We start from the raw sequence: 20,279 nt of genomic DNA on the forward strand, positions 1-20,279 counted from the left end.
CCCGGATTTTGATTAGTGTTTTGAATGAATGAATGAATGGTCAAAATGATTTTGTTATTCTATTCCTGAGTTTACTTAATCAGCTTCTCACACTGTGGTATCATTTCCTTCGTCCTTATCCAATGCTTGTTGCTCTTCTGCCCGTTTTTCGGCTTCAAGAGAAACTCCACCCTCATCACCATCTTCGCTCTCATCTTTAATCTTTACCTTCTCGTCCTCATCTTCAATCTTTACCTTCACGTCCTCATCCAGCCCATCTCCATCCTCTCCCTCATTATCTTCCTCGCCCTCTGCCCCGTCAGTCTCCTCCTTGGCCTTTAACTTCGCCTCCTTCCTCTTAGGGATAACCTTCGAGAAAGCCTTACCCCAATCACCCGTTTCCAGCCACCGTATCATAATCTCCATAACATGATTCACAGTCAACACAGTCCGACTTTGCATAGTCATATATTCTCCAATAGGTAATTTTGCGGTTGGGATACCCGCATCGCAAGCTCGTTTGTAGCAAAGGCCTTTGTGACGGTTTTTGTCGACTATGCCGCCGATTACATAGGTTGTGTATGGGGAGAGAGTAGTGAGGGTATTTTCGGAGTCGGAGGAGAGGTAGACTATATTTGGAGTGGTAGATGAGGAATTGGTTGCGTCTGAGGCTTCTGGAATGGATGGATTTAGCTGTTCATCAACTTCTAGCTGTACAGCTTCCGCTGATTCTAGTTCCGCTGATTCTGGTCCCGCCGATTCTGCTTCCTGCTTCTTTGATCCTCTGCGCGGTTTCTTGTATTCCTCGAGTCCATTTTCTGTCGCCAAAGCACCTAGCAACTTCCCGCCTTCAGCTCCCCTCATAAGTCCATCCATGATACCCGCGGCCTCCATCCATCCCTCTTCCATAAACTTAACTCCCTTCCAACTATTAAAATTACCTGCCAGTACCCCCTCAAACCTCTCCTTCATTTTGCCTCCCCATCCCGATATTCCCATATGTCCTCGATAAACCGCAGTTCGATTATCACTATAACAGCGTGTTACTTGCGCTGTTAATGATATAATTTCTTTTTCCATCATGTAGGATTCAAAATCACAATCAATAAGGAAAGAAACTGGGACTTGAACAGGTCGACGGGATGAGGAAGGTGGAGGGGGAGGTAGCAGTCCAGCTGCTTGAGCCGCAGCTTTACGAGCCTGCTTTTCTTTGCGCTTGATGCGCCGGAATTCGGTACGCTTGGATTTGTTGGCTTCCCATTCTTCTTGCTTCCTGCGCTTTTTTAATTGCGATTTGGAGAGGGGATTGGGTTCATTTGAATTTGCTACAGCGGTGGACTCGGTGGTATTGGATTTGGGATTGGCGGGGGCATCTTCAGTACTTATTGAATTTTCGAGTTGCATTATTGTGTCATTGGAATTGCAATTGGGGGCAATTGAATCGGTAGAGTTCGATGCATCGTCGGTAGGTGCGACTTTGCGGATTTTAGAGGGTCGTTCGTCAATGTCGGACATTTTTGTATAGATTGGGGAAGTTGATGAGGGGGAAGCTTGAACTTCATACGACTGAGAATATCTAAATTGATTTTCTTCTTCACCGCTTTGGCAGAACGCGTGATTTATGGTTTAGCGTGTCGCCCGTCGCGTCTCCTCCACTCAATTCATGGGAAATTGATTTAGAAATTTGACTTTCATGATTTGACCTCTATTTTCTTGACTCTGGAGCATTCTGAAGACATTCTTCTGTAATCGACATCCAGGAAAATCTCTCAAAATGTCTTCTCGTCCTGAGCTTAAGGTACGCCACCTCTTAATTGCAGACTTTGGGCTTGAAGATCTCTCACTGACACTCCATATTAGGTTGACGATGAGCTCGGATTCATTAAGTTCTTCACAAACCTACCTCAGAGAGATGGAGAGACTATTAGAGTCTTCGATAGAGGAGACTTTTATACTGCTCATGGAGACGACGCGACGTTCATTGCCCGCACTGTATGTATTCTTGACGAACGGAGGTAAATACCTAGGTATATATCTGACAATTTTAGGTCTACAAAACTACTTCAGTCCTACGAGATCTAGGCAGTAATTCTACCAAAATTCCCTCAGTAACGATGACCGTAACAGTATACAAAAACTTTCTGCGAGAAGCACTTTATCGAATGGGAAAGAGAGTGGAAATATTCACAACCTCTGGAAGAAACAACTGGAAGGTCACAAAGACTGCATCGCCGGGAAACTTGCAAGACGTGGAGGAAGAATTAGGAGGATCATTTGATGCTGCACCAATCATACTCGCGGTGAAGGTTTCCTCCAAAGCATCAGAAGCAAGAAATATCGGTGTCTGTTTCGCAGATGCAAGTGTTCGGGAATTGGGAGTCAGCGAATTTCTCGACAACGATTTATACTCAAATTTTGAATCGCTACTAATTCAACTGGGAGTGAAAGAATGTCTAATTCAAGTAGACAGAACGACAAAAGATGTGGAATTACAAAAGCTTAAACAAATTATCGAAAATTGTGGTTGTGCCTGGACAGAACGAGCAGGAGGAACCTTTGGGACCAAAGATATCGAACAAGATCTTGCAAGACTTTTGAAGGATGAGAAATCTACGGGAGTTCTTCCACAAACGGATTTAAAACTTGCTATGGGTTCAGCTGCAGCACTTATCAATTATCTGGGTGTGCTACATGATAATTCGAATTTCGGACAATACCAACTCTATCAGCATGATCTTTCGCAATTTATGAAACTGGATGCTTCTGCGCTCAAAGCTCTCAATCTTATGCCTGGACCGAGGGATGGATCGAAAACTATGTCTCTTTATGGCCTACTCAATCATTGCAAAACACCAGTGGGAAGTAGACTTTTGGCACAATGGTTGAAACAACCTCTAATGAGTTTAGAGGAAATTGAAAAACGACAACAATTGGTAGAGGCTTTTGTTGAAGATCAAGAATTGAAACAAACCATACAAGAAACACACATGCGATCGATACCTGATTTGTATCGCTTAGCCAAACGATTTCAGAAAAAGTTAGCGAATCTAGAAGATGTCGTTCGAGCATATCAAGTTGTCATAAGAATACCGGATTTCATCAAAACTCTCGAAGATGTTATGGATGAAAAATATCGTGATGCTCTTGATGAAGCATATACGGACAAACTTCGTGGATGCAACGCTAGTCTTGGAAATTTAGCAGAAATGGTGGAGACCACAGTCGACCTCGATGCTATGGACAACCACGAATATATCATCAAGCCTGAATTCGATGATAGTCTCAATATCATTAGGCGAAAGTTGGACAAATTAAAGTATGAAATGGATCAAGAATTCCGTGTAGTAGCCAAAGATCTCGGCCAGGAGATTGAGAAGAAAATTTTCTTGGAAAACAACAAAGTCCATGGCTGGTGTATGCGTCTCACACGGACGGAAGCATCTTGTATTCGAAACAAGAGCAAATACCAGGAATGTCAGACACAAAAGAATGGTGTCTATTTTACCACCTCCAAGCTCCTCTCCATACGCCGCGAATTCGACCAGCTCTCGGAGAATTACAACCGCACCCAATCTAGTCTCGTGAATGAAGTTGTAGCCACAGCTGCATCCTATTGTCCAGTCATTGAACAACTTGCCTCTGTTCTTGCCCATCTCGACGTTATCGTTTCGCTAGCCCATACCTCTGCGCATGCCCCTACATCTTATGTCCGTCCGAAGATGCATCCTCGTGGAACTGGTTCTACGATTCTTAAAGAAGCTCGCCATCCTTGTATGGAAATGCAAGATGATGTTCAATTCATTACTAATGATGTCTCGCTTATTCGTGATGAGTCCTCGTTCCTTATAATTACAGTATGTACTACAATTTCACCCTTACAATGTCTCAGTTTATTACAGACATTGTATAACTTAAGTATCTTTAACTAATGACCGAAAAGGGCCCTAACATGGGAGGAAAGTCTACATATATCCGACAAATCGGCGTTATAGCACTGATGGCTCAAATCGGTTGTTTCGTCCCTTGCTCAGAAGCAGAACTTACAATCTTCGATTGTATATTAGCGAGAGTAGGAGCGTCAGACTCACAACTCAAAGGCGTCTCAACGTTCATGGCAGAGATGTTAGAAACGGCTAATATACTTAAATCAGCAACTTCAGAATCTCTTATTATCATTGATGAATTGGGTAGAGGTACTAGTACATATGATGGATTTGGCTTAGCGTGGGCCATCTCTGAATATATTGTTAGGGAAATTGGAGCATTCAGTATGTTTGCTACGCATTTCCATGAACTGACAGCGCTGGCGGATACTTTCCCTCAAGTCAAAAATTTACATGTGGTGGCGCATATTGATACAGAACCTTCGTCGCAAGAGAGGAAGCGAGAAGTCACGTTACTCTACAAAGTCGAAGAGGGAATTTGCGATCAAAGTTTCGGTATTCATGTAGCGGAACTAGTCAAATTCCCAGAGAAAGTAATAGGCATGGCGAGGAGAAAGGCAGAGGAGTTGGAAGATTTCGGAACGAGTGTAAAGACTGATAATGGAGATCCAAGTAGTCAAGAATATGGAAAGGAGGATGTGGAGGAGGGAAGTCGATTGTTGAAGAATATATTGAAGAAGTGGAAGGCGGAAATTGACGGGAAGGATATGGCGAAGGAGGACAAAATTGCGGTGTTAAGGAGGCTGGTGGGAGGCGATGAGAAATTGAGGGCGAATCCGTTCTTTAAAAGTATTGAATGTTTATAGAGAGTTGGGACAATGTGGAGGGTGATGCACTTGATATGGCATGTAATTGGCGTTCAGGAAAATTGGAGGTGATAATATGGCTTGGCTCGCTGGCTAGGTGGGCTGGCTGGGCGGCGCTGAGTTGAAAAGGTACAATACATATAGTAGATAGACATGTTCCTTTAACGCTTATCAACTATAACAATAAATATAAACCATGAATTTACAATTGGATTGTTGAGTTGCCTAATTCAAACTCAGGATATCGCATAATCCGCTCTTTTCTATAAATTGCCTTCTTTAAATACCTTTTTTTCTTCTCATGTCACATCAATATTGTTCCTGAATGTCTGTAGTCTTCTCAATGAATCACAACTCTGTCATTGTTTGAGATGTCCTTGGTAAATTGATTTCACATTTTAAACGGTTCCCATGTCACATGATTGATATGAATATAAAGCTTTTGAGCCTTAATGATCAAATAGTGTTATTTTGCATCCTGTGAACAGACAGTCACATCAAATTTATAACCCTACGCGAATACCAGATTTCAACTGGGCAAGTGAGATTCTTAAGATAGGTACTAAGTTTGAGGCGGGAGTGAGTGAATATATAGAAAGTGAATGCAAAATCCTGTATCAAGAATATCTACATCATGGATATCTCATACCACAGTGCTTAAAGACCTTATCCTCGCATGTATGTGAATCTGATATGAGATGTCGTGTTAAGATGGAAAACGAGATCTAGCACTCTCTATACACAACAAATGAATTCGGACTAATGGGTCAAGGGAGTAGAGGCTTCAAGGATGTGTAAGACCCAGGTGGGAAGTGAGCATTGGAGATGAAGGTTTGGAGGTGAGTGGAGGTGTTTGAGATTGGACGTCTAGGAGTTCTCAGAGAAGGATGGAGAGTAAAGATTCAACTGTCAAGAGTAAATTATTGAAAGCTAGCATGTTAGTCTCGTGGCATATAATTTTATTTCCTATCAGAGTGAACAATATCTCAGCGATAGTAGTCTGACGCGTGATTCTAATATCAATTCACCTAAAAGGTATTCCCAGCACATCCTCACCACAATTTTCAATCACCAAGCCCATCATCCTCTCGTTACTTGATTTTTCTCCACCAACACATCTTTAAAGAACATGTCTTTCTCGACAAGCAATTCCTTTCTCATCATGAAACTTTTACTTGTTCCTTTCCCTTCGTCCTCGATTCGAATTTCAATTTAATCAGGTCGATGAGATAATGATGCGGAGAAGTACATATTAGAATCGATTTCAAATCATCCGGCAGTAAAATTAAAGTAATGAATAAAATATTTAAACGTACTCCTCAATTGGGTGCTTTCCAGAAACTGGCATACCGCTGTCATCATTTATGTCAGTCATCGTGTGGAGTTTGGTTCAAAAGTAGGAAGGAAAACGAGAATTCAGAATCCTTAGTGATTGATCAGTTGTTCAACAACCGTGACTTAAAAAACTGACGAAGGGCAAAGATGGACTTTTAATAGAATACCCCTCTTCAGGCGACAGCAGACGCTCTTTAGAAAAAATAGATAAATCTGACGAAAATATGCAACCAAATGCATGTTTGGGGAATGAAATAATCTCCCCTACTTAGTCAGATTCTCGTGGCTTACGCATACCTAGGTCCATACCTAGGTCGGGTACTTCTAAAAACGACAGATTCGGTTCTCGCTTGTCGAGATAAATTTCGCATCAAGAGGTATAAAATAAACATACAATTTTTAGAACTGGGACTCCCAGATCTTGACGTAACAGCGGATACACAGTTGATGAGGTGAGCTAAAGCTGGAAGTGGGTTTGCTGACTTGTAATGGCCAACTAAGTCTATTCCGTTGTTTCGATTTCGAGTTAAAGAGAACAAATGATGGGAAATATCAATGTTCGGTGGTACATATAATTGACAATAACAAATGAATAGTACCCGTTCGGTTGAATTGACAACAATTTTCAAATCAAGATATTACTGGTGTGTTGGGTGAAGATCACAAAAATCAGAGAAATCAAAAAGCTGCATCTTCAAACCGCACCGTCTCACATAAAACTTGATTCCCAATCTAATAATTGGTCAGGCAGGTGTCTGACTGGAAAAGAAGCACTTAATCAGAAGTCTTTTATAGAGGAGCTTGAACTGTGCCGAGAAGTATCGAACAAGCTAACTGATGTGCATAAAGTGGATCTTCCAGTTGCTAGAAAATAGAGTGAATAATCAGAAGTCACATTGTGTTATAAAACCAACTTCGTATTTGGATTTTGACAGAGATACAGCTCGAAATGGTTAATTTCTTTCCATCGAAACCCAGGCCCTCCAAAAACTCCAGACTATGGGGATTTATCTGGAATTTCTCTTCCATTGTGCAATATTATTGTTATTTTGGAACGGTATCAGGAATATCCATTGTTGCGTGTTGTAGCGCTGTCACTATTCGGGAATAATGTCGTTGCGAATTTTTGGCGGTGAAAATTTGGGTTGAATGACAGCGAGTGACAATGTATGATGGGTAATATTTTTCATCGCGAAAAGCACACTGGAGAGAAAAAAGATACAAATATTATCTCCCGCATTGTCTATTTCGCAGAGCCCCTGGGGCCGATATCTTTTGAATTGGTGGCATGTGTGGGAAGAAATCCCATGTATGAGGCAGGATTTATATAGTCGATTTATTTTGAATGGTACACCGCTACTCGTAGTGAATAAACATTAGGACGGCTTAATACGAACTAGAAAGCACTGCAAGCAACATGAGGATAAAAATCGTTACGAAGACAGAGCTCTTGCAATTAAAAGTATCTAGATGTAAGATCTTACCAGGTATGTATTTCACAAGTCAAGCTTCGGTGGATATCCAGGAATAAAGTTGACGGGTTGTAGAGCCTCTTCAAAAGCATATGATGAGATGCAAGGTTTGAAAGCCATAACCACTTGGTATGCTGACCAAACTGTGCCGCTGATGAAAGATGCAGTCTGGTTCATTCAAGCGTACCATTTGTATCTTTAGAGAGGCTCATGGAGAGCCTCCTTATACAGAGCCCAAGTTGAAGAACGAAAGAAAAGTTGCCATGCCCTAAGGTAAGAGCAGCGTAGAAGTGAATGATATCCATCATTTGAAGTTGTTCCGTAAGTCACATCTTTCAAATTTGTTTTACATCAATACTAATCGCGCAGACATTCATCAACGCTTGTACCTCCCTTCTGATTTGTGCATCCATATGACCAAAAGTCTTCACATGTCTGATTATGATTTGCTGTTTGTACAGCTCATACATCACAGAAATGGTATTTTGAAGATCTGATAGGGCTCAATTTGGGTGCCGCTCTGTTTCGGGAGTGATTGCTAATTAAGGCGGAAGTCAACATAGCTTCATGTAGTGCATGTGCCTCTTCGAGAGGCAATATGTTGAACGCAATGCCCAAGGCTGAAAACACATTTAAACTTTGCATGTATCCGCGAAGAGAAAAAAAGAATAACAGCTGCTGTGAGTTGAAGACAGAGGCGTTTCCATATTGAACTCTGACTACGTAATCCGGTAGGAGTAACCTTTCAGAGTTAGATCATGGCGGTCAAACACCTTTCGGAACAGATGGATCTGGCACAAGCCATTCTACATTTCGCCCTTCCATATGGCGGTATTGGTATCGCGACAGATATTATCACGCTTTACATATCCGGCATGCTGCTGTGTGGTAAAAGTCCTCTTATGGAACAATTGTTGCGGAAATATATTAGAAGATGGGACCAGCTTAAATCATGCTCATTTCAACGCCATCTTAACTTTCATGCAGTTCTCATCGACCATAGTCATTTCACCAATAGTGATAGCCCAAAGTCAGAATTGCCAACTTCAGTTTATAGCGTCCTTAAAGCTCGTTACCTCTCTAATTTCGAGCGCAATTGCGTTTTCCGCTAGCCGTCAAGAATCACAAACAAGATCGGAGCATTCTGAGCCTACGTTGATACCCATCTGACTTTTGGCAATATTTGTTGCAACGACAGCACGCAATTACTTTAGCGAGTATCTTGGTATGCCATAGCCTCAAATTTGGGGCCATTACTGGGATATATGGTATTACTACAACCACAGTCATTCTGTTAATAATGATAGTTTCAGCTCTGCATCACTGGTATCGGTCGTACTTAGAAGGAGACAAAGATGCTCATGAAACGAATTCGGATTTAGATGGTGACGCGCACCCCCCGAGATCAATCCCAAACTTGGGACTTGAATGCTACAGGGTATTAACCCGTGTGTTAGACTCTCCGTCATTAAAATCAGGCTGTATCGTATGGGGAATCTGTGCAACTTCAACGCAAGTCTATATTGATTTGATAGTCGGCTTGGCTGCAGAAAATGTCGGTGGCAATCCCAATCCCAAAGCTGGACTCATGACTTGGTTGTTTTGGTCGTATTTCGGATCCCAGGCGCTACCACTACTTAGCTGCTGAAATTAAGGAAATATAATCTCTGGGACATTTTAAGAGAAGACTTCTTCGTAGTCTTCATGGATGAAAACAGAACACAAAATGATAGACAAAACAAGTAATGAAGCTTCATGTCAGTGGCCTTACATGCCTAGGCCACCGGTGTTGTACTGAACCTTGGAAGCTCTTGATTGAAACGGTAACCATGTCGGGTATCTAGGATAGAAAATCAACTCCCTCGACTAACACGACTTCTTCATTGAATTGCCATTAAAAGCAGTTGTGTTGCAAAATAATATAAAGACATTGATTGAGTTGAAAGTCTGAAATTGATGTCCCAACATGTAAAACGCTTCTGTATTCTGCATTGGAGCTCACCGGGGCTTTCTCAGAAAACTGTTGGCGCGATCCGCTCGAAAATGGGGGTCGATTGTAGTCTTGTAGACTTCGATTCTAAACTTCTAGAATTTCTGGAATGCGACGATCGCACGCGCTACACGCGACATACACGTTATTTCGTTGTACAGACTGACAGATTCACCGTCTGTTGGGGTTTACACTATCCCGATACAGTGGATATCCATTACACTGCGGGGTTCGACCGGCGTCTTATCGCCTGAAATTACTGTTTGCAGTCATCGCTTCGCAGCCGAGGTACGCTAAATCCGCTATTGTTGAACCCCCCCCGCAAGAAATTCATCCACATCACCGCTGGGATATCAAGAACCTTGAGGCAAATCAACGGAAAATGACCAATCCGTATAGATAACATCGATGTTCCATTCGAAGGATTTGGCTCCATCCCAATTATATGTCTAAGTATATTTCATCTTATCTCTTTGATCTCATTCATCTCAAATACAATGTCATGTGCGATTCGAAAACCTTGAATCAGACTGGTGAGATTTCTTTTAGGCTATTTGCTCTTTGACAGTAGGGATATCTCGAAACATCAAACCAAACCCGTCGACCAGCATACAGCAATACAGACATTGAGAATTGAGATAGAAGATGCGACTGTAGGGAAAACCTCAAAATATGGACTCGAAGGATGAGCACGAAGCTCAGGAAGCCAAGGCCAAATCATCGTTATCTATTCGATCGCAACCGTTAGCCTTATCAGCCACATATGAAAATGATGCAACAAATCTCCAAGCTATCACGACTACCCAGAGCAATACATTTTCTCTGTCCGCTGTAGAACCAGTCGATGTCCAGATACGAAACCTCTCGGTGAACGTTGATATCTCCCCTTCAGCACTTTCAATTGAACGATGGATACCACGAAAGAAGGCCCAAGATGGATTTGCCACTCCCACCACGAAACAAATCCTACACTCAGTCTCTGCCTCGATGCCCGTCGGAACACTTACTGCCATTATTGGTGGCAGTGGTTCGGGAAAGACAACTATGTTAAATACAATGGCTGAGCGCATGACAAGTGGACGATTAACAATTGGTGGAACCACAACTTTCAATGGCATGGAAGGTGTACATAGTGTTCGTAGTGCATATGTCATGCAACAGGATGTATTACTACCGACTTTGACAGTCCGAGAGACTTTACGATATGCCGCAGATCTGCGATTGCCGCCACCGACAACTGAAAAGGAAAGGAGGAACATTGTGGAGGAAGTAATTTTGGAGCTTGGTTTGAAGGAATGCGCCGACACACGAATTGGTAGCACACAACACAAGGGGTGCTCTGGAGGCGAGAAAAGAAGAACGAGCATTGGCGTACAATTGTTAAGCAACCCAAGCGTCTTATTTCTGGACGAACCGACCACGGGACTTGATGCGACGAGTGCATTTCAGCTAGTCAGGACCCTCAAAGGGTTGGCCAGGAAAGGTCGGACGATTATTACAACCATTCACCAACCTAGATCCGAGATATGGGGAATGTTTGATGGTCTAACAATCTTGACAAGAGGTAGTCCAGTATATTCTGGCAAAGCTGCGGACTGCTTGTCTTGGTTCAAAGGAATTGGCATGGAGCTACCGGCATTTGTCAATCCAGCAGAGTTCTTAATTGATATAGCTGCTATCGATAATCGCTCCCCTGAACTCGAGGCAACTTCTTCTGCAAGAGTTGAAAATTTGAAACTTGCTTGGGCAGAAGAAAATGACAAAAGGTTCTTCCAAGTTTCGGAAAAGGTTACAGCTACTGAGACGCCGGGTACAAAACCTCTTGGAGCAAAGAATTGGACACGTCACTCTCCGTTCGTTCGTCAGACTCGCGTACTAACTTCTCGAACCTTTGTCACAACCTATCGAGACCCTATGGGCATGTTTGGATCTCTTATAGAAGCGATAGGGATGGGGATCATGAGTGGGTGGGTGTTCTTTAACCTGGGGCAAGATCTTTCTGGTATTCGCAGTCGCGAAGGTGCCCTTTACAATGCTGCCGCATTACAAGGGTATCTCATGCTCTTATTTGAAACATATCGTCTGACGATTGACATTCAACTCTTTGATCGTGAGAATAACGAGAATGTTGTGGACGTTATTCCTTTTCTGCTCAGTAGAAGAATTGCAAGGTTCTTTACCGAAGACTTTCCTGTTCCTCTGATATTCTCACTCATATCTTATTGGATGGCAGGCTTTAGATCAGATGGCTCGACTTTCCTTACTTTCTTTTCTATCGTACTACTCTGTCAATATATCGCCGTCACCTTCGCCATGACGTGCATAGCGGCTTCAAGAAACTTTGCTGGTGCATCTCTCATTGCAAATATGGGTTATACAGTTCAGAGCTTTGCCTGTGGATTTTTTGTACAAGTAAACACTATTCCGGTGTACGTGCGTTGGCTAAAATGGACAGCCTACGTATTTTATGCGTTTGGTGCTTTGTGTTCAAACGAATTCGTAGGCCAGTTTTATGATTGCCCTTATGAAGGCGGAGAATCGAACCCAGCCTGTGTTGAATACACAGGCGCATTCATCATAAATTCGCTGGGATTTCCTGATAACTGGGTTGTCAGGCCAATTATTTTCCTACTCTGTTATTCAATCATGTTCTACGGACTTGCGGGCATTGGTCTACGATTCTTAAAAGTTGAAATGACGATTGCCAGAGCTAGAGGCTCAGATGCGGACTTTTCCGCAGGGAAAGAAAAGATGACTGTAAGGTCTGCGGCGGAGGTTCGAACTGTGAGTAGATATTCTGTTTTCTGCTTCCCAGTGATATCATGAATAGCAAAACGTGAATTGATGCACGCTTGCACTTGACCATGTCTATATCGATTTGTGTGACGGATTGGCACTAACTAGCATAGGTTGATATCGGCCTTGATAAATTCGCCTTAGATCTCGAGAAACGTAATTCATTTGGGAAGAAACTACCCACCAAAATCATATTAAATCCAGTCACAGCAACATTCCAAGCCGGTGTGTTAAATGTCATTATGGGACCATCAGGCAGCGGTAAAACATCTCTTCTCAATGCGATGGCTTTGCGACTACGTAATTCTATTGGAACAAAATATCGACCCAGTGGAGACATGACTTTTAACGGTGCAGTGCCATCGGCTTCAGTCATACGATCTGTTTGTTGTTATGTATGTCAAGATGATGATGCACTCCTGCCTTCATTAACGGTTAGAGAAACCCTTCATTTTGCAGCTGGGCTACGACTTCCATCGTTCATGACAAAGGATCAAAAGATTCGACGTGCTGAGGATGTTCTGCTGAAGATGGGTCTGAAGGATTGTGCGGATAACCTTATTGGATCTGATCTCATTAAAGGTATATCAGGTGGTGAAAAGCGCAGAGTAACTATCGCCGTTCAAATTCTGACGGATCCAAGGGTGAGTCTAAGAACTTTATCTATTCCCCTTCCCCTTCCAATTGGAAACAATTCTTGCGCTGTTTGAAAATGCCATGACTCTAATTCTTCACCATAGGTGCTTCTCTTGGATGAACCAACCTCTGGTTTAGATGCATTCACCGCTTCATCTATCATGGAAGTGCTTCAAGGTCTTGCACAAGAAGGTCGAACTCTAATACTCACAATCCATCAATCTCGTTCGGACACCTTTAAACATTTTGGGAGTGTTCTTTTATTAGCACGTGGAGGCTTTCCCGTTTACGCTGGTAAAGGCTCTGATATGATTTCACACTTCAATAATTTGGGCCATCCATGTCCCACTACGACAAATCCAGCCGATTTCGCACTCGATCTAATCACCATTGATTTACAACAGTCTAGACGAGAGGAGGCCACTCGTTCCAGAGTAAGAGATCTCATCAATTCCTGGTCATCCGGAGATTTCACAAAAGCTATCATCCCAACCACAATATCTACCCCCGCAGAACTGGGCTCTCTTGTTCGCAAATCCTCTGGCTTCTTCTCTGCGTACCCAATTCTTGTTCATAGAGCTTCGATCAATTTCCGTCGACAACCTGATTTACTATTAGCTCGAACTATGCAAGTCTTAGGTCTCGCCATCATTCTCGCTTTGTTCTTCGCACCCTTAAAACACGACTATTATTCCGTACAAAACAGATTCGGTTTCATCCAAGAATTTTGTGCATTTTATTTCGTTGGCATGCTGCAAAATGTTGCTGTCTATCCTAATGAAAAAGATGTGTTCTATCGAGAAAACGACGATGGTATTTATAGCGTCGAAGCATTTTTCGCTCAATATACTACACTGGAGATACCATTTGAGATATTCACATCTTTAATCTTTGCGATATTGACGGATTTAGCTACGGGATTACCCAGAAATGCTCAGGTATTCTTTGTGTGCTTCTTTAATTGCTTTTGCATTATTAATTGTGGTGAGAGTTTGGGTATTATGGTATGTTCCCCTCATCCGAGATCTGGGATTCATAGTGGTGACTAACATGACAATAGTTCAATACCCTCTTCTCCCACACTGGCTTCGCCGTAAACCTTACAAGTGTATTCCTATCAATAGCCCAATTTATGTCCGGTATCATGTCCATTGGTATGCCTGCGTTTCTCCAAGGAGTAAACTATCTCTCGCCTATTCGCTACGCTATTAGAAATTTAGCGCCGTACACCTTGAGAAGTATTGTATTTACGTGTACTGATGCACAGAAACTGCCAGATGGCAGTTGTCCGATTAATAACGGAGTGGAGGCACTGGATCTTTATGATTTGAATACGGATGCCTTGTGGAATATCATCGCGCTAGGCATTTGTACTGTGATTTATAGGGGCTTGGCTTATGTGCTGTTGAAGGGGATGAGGACGCATTGGAAAGGAGTTGGCAAGAGAGGGAAGGGGAGCGGGAGATCAGATGAACCGAGAGTGTGTAAGACGTAACAAAGAGTCTCAAGTAAACTCTATTGTTGCTTGCTAGCTATTGCAAACCATTGAACGCCAGTGATTCTTTGGAACTGAACATATTTCATAGATGGTACATTATACTCTGTCTTTGCATTTTATGATTTTATTGTTCATGTGCATCTACATAATCATCTTTATTTGCTATTCAACATAAACAAAGTTCATTCATAGCCTTCAAACCCAAACCTAAAAACCATTTTATGCATACATCATCATCACCCCCTTTCTCACCGCTTCTATTCACAATCTTCGCTCAATCACTCGCTAAACCAAATCACCTGATTTCCAGACCACAAGAAATGAACCACCAGAGCTCATCTCATTGATCTGTGTTTAGTTGCATTAAATCATCGCATCACATCGAGAGATCAATACCCAATTCCTCACCACTTTCCGCGTATGTGTGATGTAGTATCTCACCTCACCTCACCTCACCTCACCTAATTAGCGCGCGGCGCGGCGCGGCGCATTTCTAGTGTTGGTTGGTGGGGGATAAACGAGGTTGCATTTTGATTTTGATAAGCGGTGTGACTCGCAAGCAAACTGGTATGCCGATGAAGAAATTTGATTCGTTGGAATGGTGGGGGCGGGATGATGTAAATGGATGGGTGGATGGATGGTAGTGGGAGGATGATGTTGGAGATTTGGTATGAGCGGATGGGGGTGATTGTTGGAGAAGAGTTGGATTGTTGGAGATTTGTATTTTTTTGGGTGGATTGAATTGATTTGATGGTTGCTGTGGTGGGGATGTGCTTGGGGGCGAAATGGGGGCTGTGTGGTGGGACTGGGCTAGGGGAGGAAGATGTGAAAGGGTGAGAGGGAAAGCACGCAAAGTGATTATTTGTGGGAGTGAAAAGGTGATTGTGATTGTGATAGTGATGTTGTAATGGTGAAGTTGGAATGAATGTGTAGGGCGGAATAAATGCTCAGGAGGTAGGGAGGGGCGAGGATTGATGGGGTCGGTAGATGTATGTCAGATTCGATGGACTGGTGGACTCACGATTGTGATTGTGATGTTGATGTTGGTGATGATAGGTAGTTGGATTCTGGTTGGAATCTTCAGGTTGCTTGGTGTGATCGGAGTGGATGAATTTTGTTATCTTCCCGTTGATGATCTTGTTAGCTAGTAAGTCGGGTACCCTATTTTCGGGCTACTTCCCTTTTGGACCACTTTTTATACTCAAAATATATCAAAAATGATATTTTTAATTTTCTTATTTATAAATAGAATTCAATAAAAATTTGTATATATATAATTTAAATCGATTTAAGTTTATTTTAAAAAATTTAGATTTTTAGGATTTTTTTATATTGAGAATTAGAATTTCAAAATATCGATTTTTAAATTTGTATACGAATTTTATACAAATTTGAAACTTTTATAAAATCTTTAATAATTTTTTAATAAAGATAATTGAAAATAGATTATAAAATTTTACTCTAAATTTATAGTATATTTAATTTAATAAATTTAGAAAAAATAGAATTTTTTTTGAATAAATATTTAAAGAGATATTTTTAAAATGATAAAGATTATTTATACTATTTTAAATTTATTATATATTATATTTCTATATCTATTAATTTTTTTGACTTTTTTTTTGAATTCTTATATAAATTTAAATTCAAAATTTTCAGAAATATATATAGTTTTGTTTTAATAATCATTATTAAAAAGTTATTAAAGATTTTATAAATTTTATAAATTTGTATATAATTTTTATTCTTACAAATTAAAAAATCAATATTTTGAAATTTTAAGTCTCAATATAGAAAAATCCTAAAATTCTGAAAATTTTGGAATAGTTTTAAATCGATCTAAATTATATGTATATAAATTTTTATTAAATTATATTATATATTGATGAAGATATTAATAGGCTAAAAAGTGATTTTTGGTGTGAAAGGGTGGCCCAAAACAGGGGTGGCCAGAAAGTAGGGTACCCGATTTACCTAGCGAAATATTGCCATTCTCAAAGCCGTTAGGTTGTGGAGTTCTCTTGTGTTGTAGTTCGTGATTGGTGTGGGAATGATTTCGATCCTGATATCAGTTTTAGTTTCTTAGTCTTATGCTTGTGGTTGTTGATGTGGTATCAGATTTCTGATTTCTGATTTCTGATTTCTGATTTCTGATTTCTGATTTCTGATTTCTGATTTCTGATTTCTGATTTCTGATTTCTGATTTCTGATTTCTGATTTCTGATTTCTGATTTCTGATTTCTGATTTCGTATTATGTGCGGTCATAATCAGGGGTGGCTCGCTGAAGATAACTTGGTATATCTTGGGGTTTCTTGGGTTTGGATCGTGAGCCAGTAGAGTTGGAGAACAAGAGCTAAGCAAGGTGCTGTGTGAGATCGCAAGGAATGATATGTGTATCTTGGATGTTTTGAGGCTGAGATTAATGCTAATGAAAAGCACGCAGCTAGCAGGTTGAGGCGATGTTGTGATGATTAGTGATTCGTGATTAATCGATCGTCAAGCAAGCTCCTTATCAAGTTGGTATTACCAACTCTTGAGATAGCAATACCGAATGAATTTCTCTGCAAGACAAGAGCCAAGGCATCTCACGTATCCCTGATCACCGGATGAGTCAACCGGAAAGTTCTTAGGGCTCTGGGCTGTAAACTTCCGGCGTTGGAGAAGCATGACGGGCTGATGACACATACCGTTGAAGAATTGTGTGTTTTGAGTTGATTATGATAGATCCCGATTATTCTACTGGCATAATCCGTTGTCAAAACCGGTGGCATCGGGGGTAAAGTAAGCTGCTTGAGTGGAACTGGGAAAGTTGCCCCGGTTTTGAAGCTGGATCCTGATCACCCATAAAATTTCCTGATATACTTGATGCAAGCGGCGTTGATGTGATTATCTATCGTTGCTTGTCAAGGTATAAGACTTTAGCCTTACGTTACTAATCGAAAGAGGTCAATACCGGCTGTTGTATTCATGATCCATCGTGTCCCGTCCGTTTTCAATCTCATGTACAGGGTATCCTATTCTAATTGGTTTGGGGATTTAATAATCTTCACTGTTGGACTGGAGTCCGGACTATTGAACACTCTGCTCATATACGCCATACCTGTTCATAACCCGACCGGCACTACTTTCAAATTCAAGTTCTTACTGATTTTTGACGATGTATTAAAGATAGATGCTGATGGGGTATCTTGAAATCTCACTCATCTCTCCGCATCTTAGAGTATTGGCTCAGCTCAGTTGATGTCAAAGCTGCGATACACTTTCAGAATACCTAGGCGTGGACACTTCTTCACGTCTGGCTTATGTCAAGCTTTATCTGACTTTCCCGTTTCTTATTCCCAGATAGGATTCTTACTGTGCTATATCTTTCTAAAATTGAAGCTTCTTACTGTCTGTTGTGTTCTCAAATGCCTCGTCTAATTTAGGCTGTGGGGGCTGATCATATGTGATATGGGCGCAATATCTATTTCTGATATACAAAAGCTGATTGCTGATGGATATGTACCGGCAATTATGTGAGGTGAGATGAGTTCTATAAGATAATGTACCGGTTAATAGACGACGGCCAATTATTGTGTCAATTCCATGGAATAACTGGGAGCCGCACTTACTAATCCATTGATTTTCATTTCAATTATCCAATACATAAACTAGTTTCAAGGATTCAGGCGTGAATTATCCATACATTGTTCCAAGATGAACATATCCAATTCCAAGGTCTCGGAACCTTCAAAATTTGTCCCCGGTCGTAGTCTAGAGCATGGATATGCCGATAACTTGGAACGGGTAAGTTTTGAAGGAAGGTGCCAAGTATGGGGCAAGGTGATGTGATATCGGCTAATCGTTGTTTCATCACGGCGGGAGGTTCGTGAATAACGCCAAATCCTTATATCTTATCACTCATACAATGGTTCCCATGTACCTACAGTCTCACTTGAAGTGATCTGTATCCTTCCACATATATAAAAGGTGCAGATATTGATCACTGCATGAGTTTTACTTGTTAGTCAAAGAGCCTGATCCTGGCCATTATTTGAGAGATGACATAACTTAGAATAGCTTGAAGTGGCGTTTTCACCTCACCTTCGGTAAGCTTTTCGATACGCTAGAATCGTTCTTGGCAAGAATGCGGGGATGTTTCGAAATCTGCCCGTGGCGTAGGAGTTCATGTATTCGACTTCCATGCAGTGACCGGATTGTCAACTTTAGATCTTATCTCAAAATTCCTGGGCACTACGATTGACGAGTCGGTACTCGCCCTGAGCCCTGGTTTCTAGAATTATTGTAGGTATGTAAATGTGATTCGTCAAAGCTACTGGAAGCCGTGAATGAATATTGTTGCTGTTTCAAGTTATTAGTCTCGGGGTCCCTCTAGAAGGCTTTTTGGACACTTCAAGTCATAATCATTCACCCTGTTCATCTTATCTAGTAACTGCTAAACATGACCATCTTCAGAGACAATTCCAAGAAACGGAAGCGACGATCCGTGGAAGTGGTTGTTGGGATTTACGATCGTTTCCAGTAAATAGTTACGTGGCCAACGGCCAATGGCCTGGGCCACGCTGCAGAATTACGCACTGGCGTTCTTGAGAGACTCCAGATTATTCTAGTTGCCTGTTCCTGATAGATTGTTTAGCATGAAACTCATGTGACCGATGGAGAGTACCGTATCTGCATGTGTATTAGTCACAGGTGTACTTCTTAACTACCTTCTGATCAGTCAACTTCTATGCCTACATGCCTAGTTGAGATACCGATTCAGGGCTTGCATCTCCGAAATCTGTTGTAGCTACTATCTTCATAAGCGGCTCAAACATTTGACACTATTTTACAGACCAGCTTAATCTTGATTCAGATACAAACTTCGCATCAAAACTTGAAATAGTGTCTAAAACATATCATCCACAGCGACCGATAGTCTGGAGGATCATCATTGGTTTCAACTGTAAGATTTAACTCGTCAAATACCATGAGTTTCTCCATCAATATTTGTGTATTGAGAGCAGATTGTAATATGGTCGTGGTATATTCAGGGCTATGAAACGGCGCCAAGTTTCGGCTGCAATCTACCGCAACCCCTGATGTAATGTACCTCCGGCATTGATTTTGTACTGGTACTTCTCATCGTCTGCAATTTTAAGGCTTAATGCCAAAAAAAGTTTGACAACTTTTTTTTAGAACAGAGTTCTGACAGTCATGTGATAATTATGTTTTGACAACTGCGAGCTTTGTGACTCGCAAATTTGTACTACTGCCGGCCGTGTTGAATGCTAAAATCTGACAGATGAAAAAATATTATTATTCAATTTTCATGCCGATACTTAGTGTGCTTTGATACGCGGAGTTACGACCAAACGTGCTGATGCTGAAGAAGTTGCACCTCGTATTATCCCGTAAATCATCAAGCTTATGGTCACACCAGCTTGATTGACGAGTTTGAGAGGACTCTATGATGTATACGTGGTCAGTATTTAGACAGAATATTTGGAAAAACTTTGGTTATGAAGTTACCTTTGAGGAAATCCAACTTCCATTCACAAGTACTTGGATTTCAACGGCGTTCCAGAGCAAAATCAGGAGCAATCTCGGATCGGTCTGTCGTGTTATCATCGGAATGAAAGTCATGTAGGGCTGACATACCAGCAAGGTAATTTAAATCCTCTTCAACTGAGATCCACTTATAGGCCCCCTCAGTCATACAGACGGCGGAGCAGAGGAGCTGGGATGAAACATTAAAATCTCCAGCCTACCTATCCGAAGATGGGGGTTTACGTCTAAGCGAGAAAGTCGGGCTGATCTAGACACCTCTTGAACCGTGGGGT

General features: G+C 41.4%; 3 protein-coding genes across 3 annotated transcripts; 2 read left to right on the forward strand and 1 right to left on the reverse strand.

Moving 5' to 3' along the window:
- Positions 1-39: 39 nt before the first annotated feature.
- EAE98_009600 (uncharacterized protein) lies at positions 40-1,494 on the reverse strand (the record flags this gene model as incomplete). The annotated part of the gene is made up of 1 exon (XM_038957221.1): positions 40-1,494. The coding sequence occupies one exon, from the start codon at positions 1,492-1,494 to the stop codon at positions 88-90; it is 1,407 nt and encodes a 468-aa protein (XP_038806414.1). The 3' UTR covers positions 40-87.
- Positions 1,495-1,667: 173 nt separating this feature from the next.
- On the forward strand, positions 1,668-4,939 carry EAE98_009601 (uncharacterized protein). Its single transcript, XM_038957222.1, has 4 exons — positions 1,668-1,777; positions 1,840-1,971; positions 2,028-3,833; positions 3,920-4,939. Exons 1-4 carry the CDS (start codon positions 1,754-1,756, stop codon positions 4,727-4,729), a joined length of 2,772 nt encoding a protein of 923 aa, XP_038806415.1. The 5' UTR covers positions 1,668-1,753; the 3' UTR covers positions 4,730-4,939.
- A 5,259-nt stretch (positions 4,940-10,198) lies between these two features.
- On the forward strand, positions 10,199-14,453 carry EAE98_009602 (uncharacterized protein; the record flags this gene model as incomplete). The annotated part of the gene is made up of 4 exons (XM_038957223.1): positions 10,199-12,310; positions 12,436-12,966; positions 13,063-13,962; positions 14,019-14,453. 4 exons carry the CDS (start codon positions 10,199-10,201, stop codon positions 14,451-14,453), a joined length of 3,978 nt encoding a protein of 1,325 aa, XP_038806416.1.
- Positions 14,454-20,279: the final 5,826 nt, after the last annotated feature.

The sequence above is a fragment of the Botrytis deweyae genome (genome assembly GCF_014898535.1).
Source record: "Botrytis deweyae strain B1 chromosome Unknown BDEW_029, whole genome shotgun sequence".
In the NCBI taxonomy this organism is placed as follows: Eukaryota; Fungi; Ascomycota; class Leotiomycetes; order Helotiales; family Sclerotiniaceae; genus Botrytis; species Botrytis deweyae.

What these genes read in the sequence shown, in the direction of transcription:
- EAE98_009601 (XM_038957222.1), top strand. Translation starts at nt 1,754, where the DNA reads ATGTCTTCTCGTCCTGAGCTTAAG. An exon ending in CTTCTCGTCCTGAGCTTAAG is followed by an intron (nt 1,778 to 1,839) that starts GTACGCCACCTC and finishes ACTCCATATTAG; the next exon opens with GTTGACGATGAGCTCGGATT. An exon ending in CGACGTTCATTGCCCGCACT is followed by an intron (nt 1,972 to 2,027) that starts GTATGTATTCTT and finishes TGACAATTTTAG; the next exon opens with GTCTACAAAACTACTTCAGT.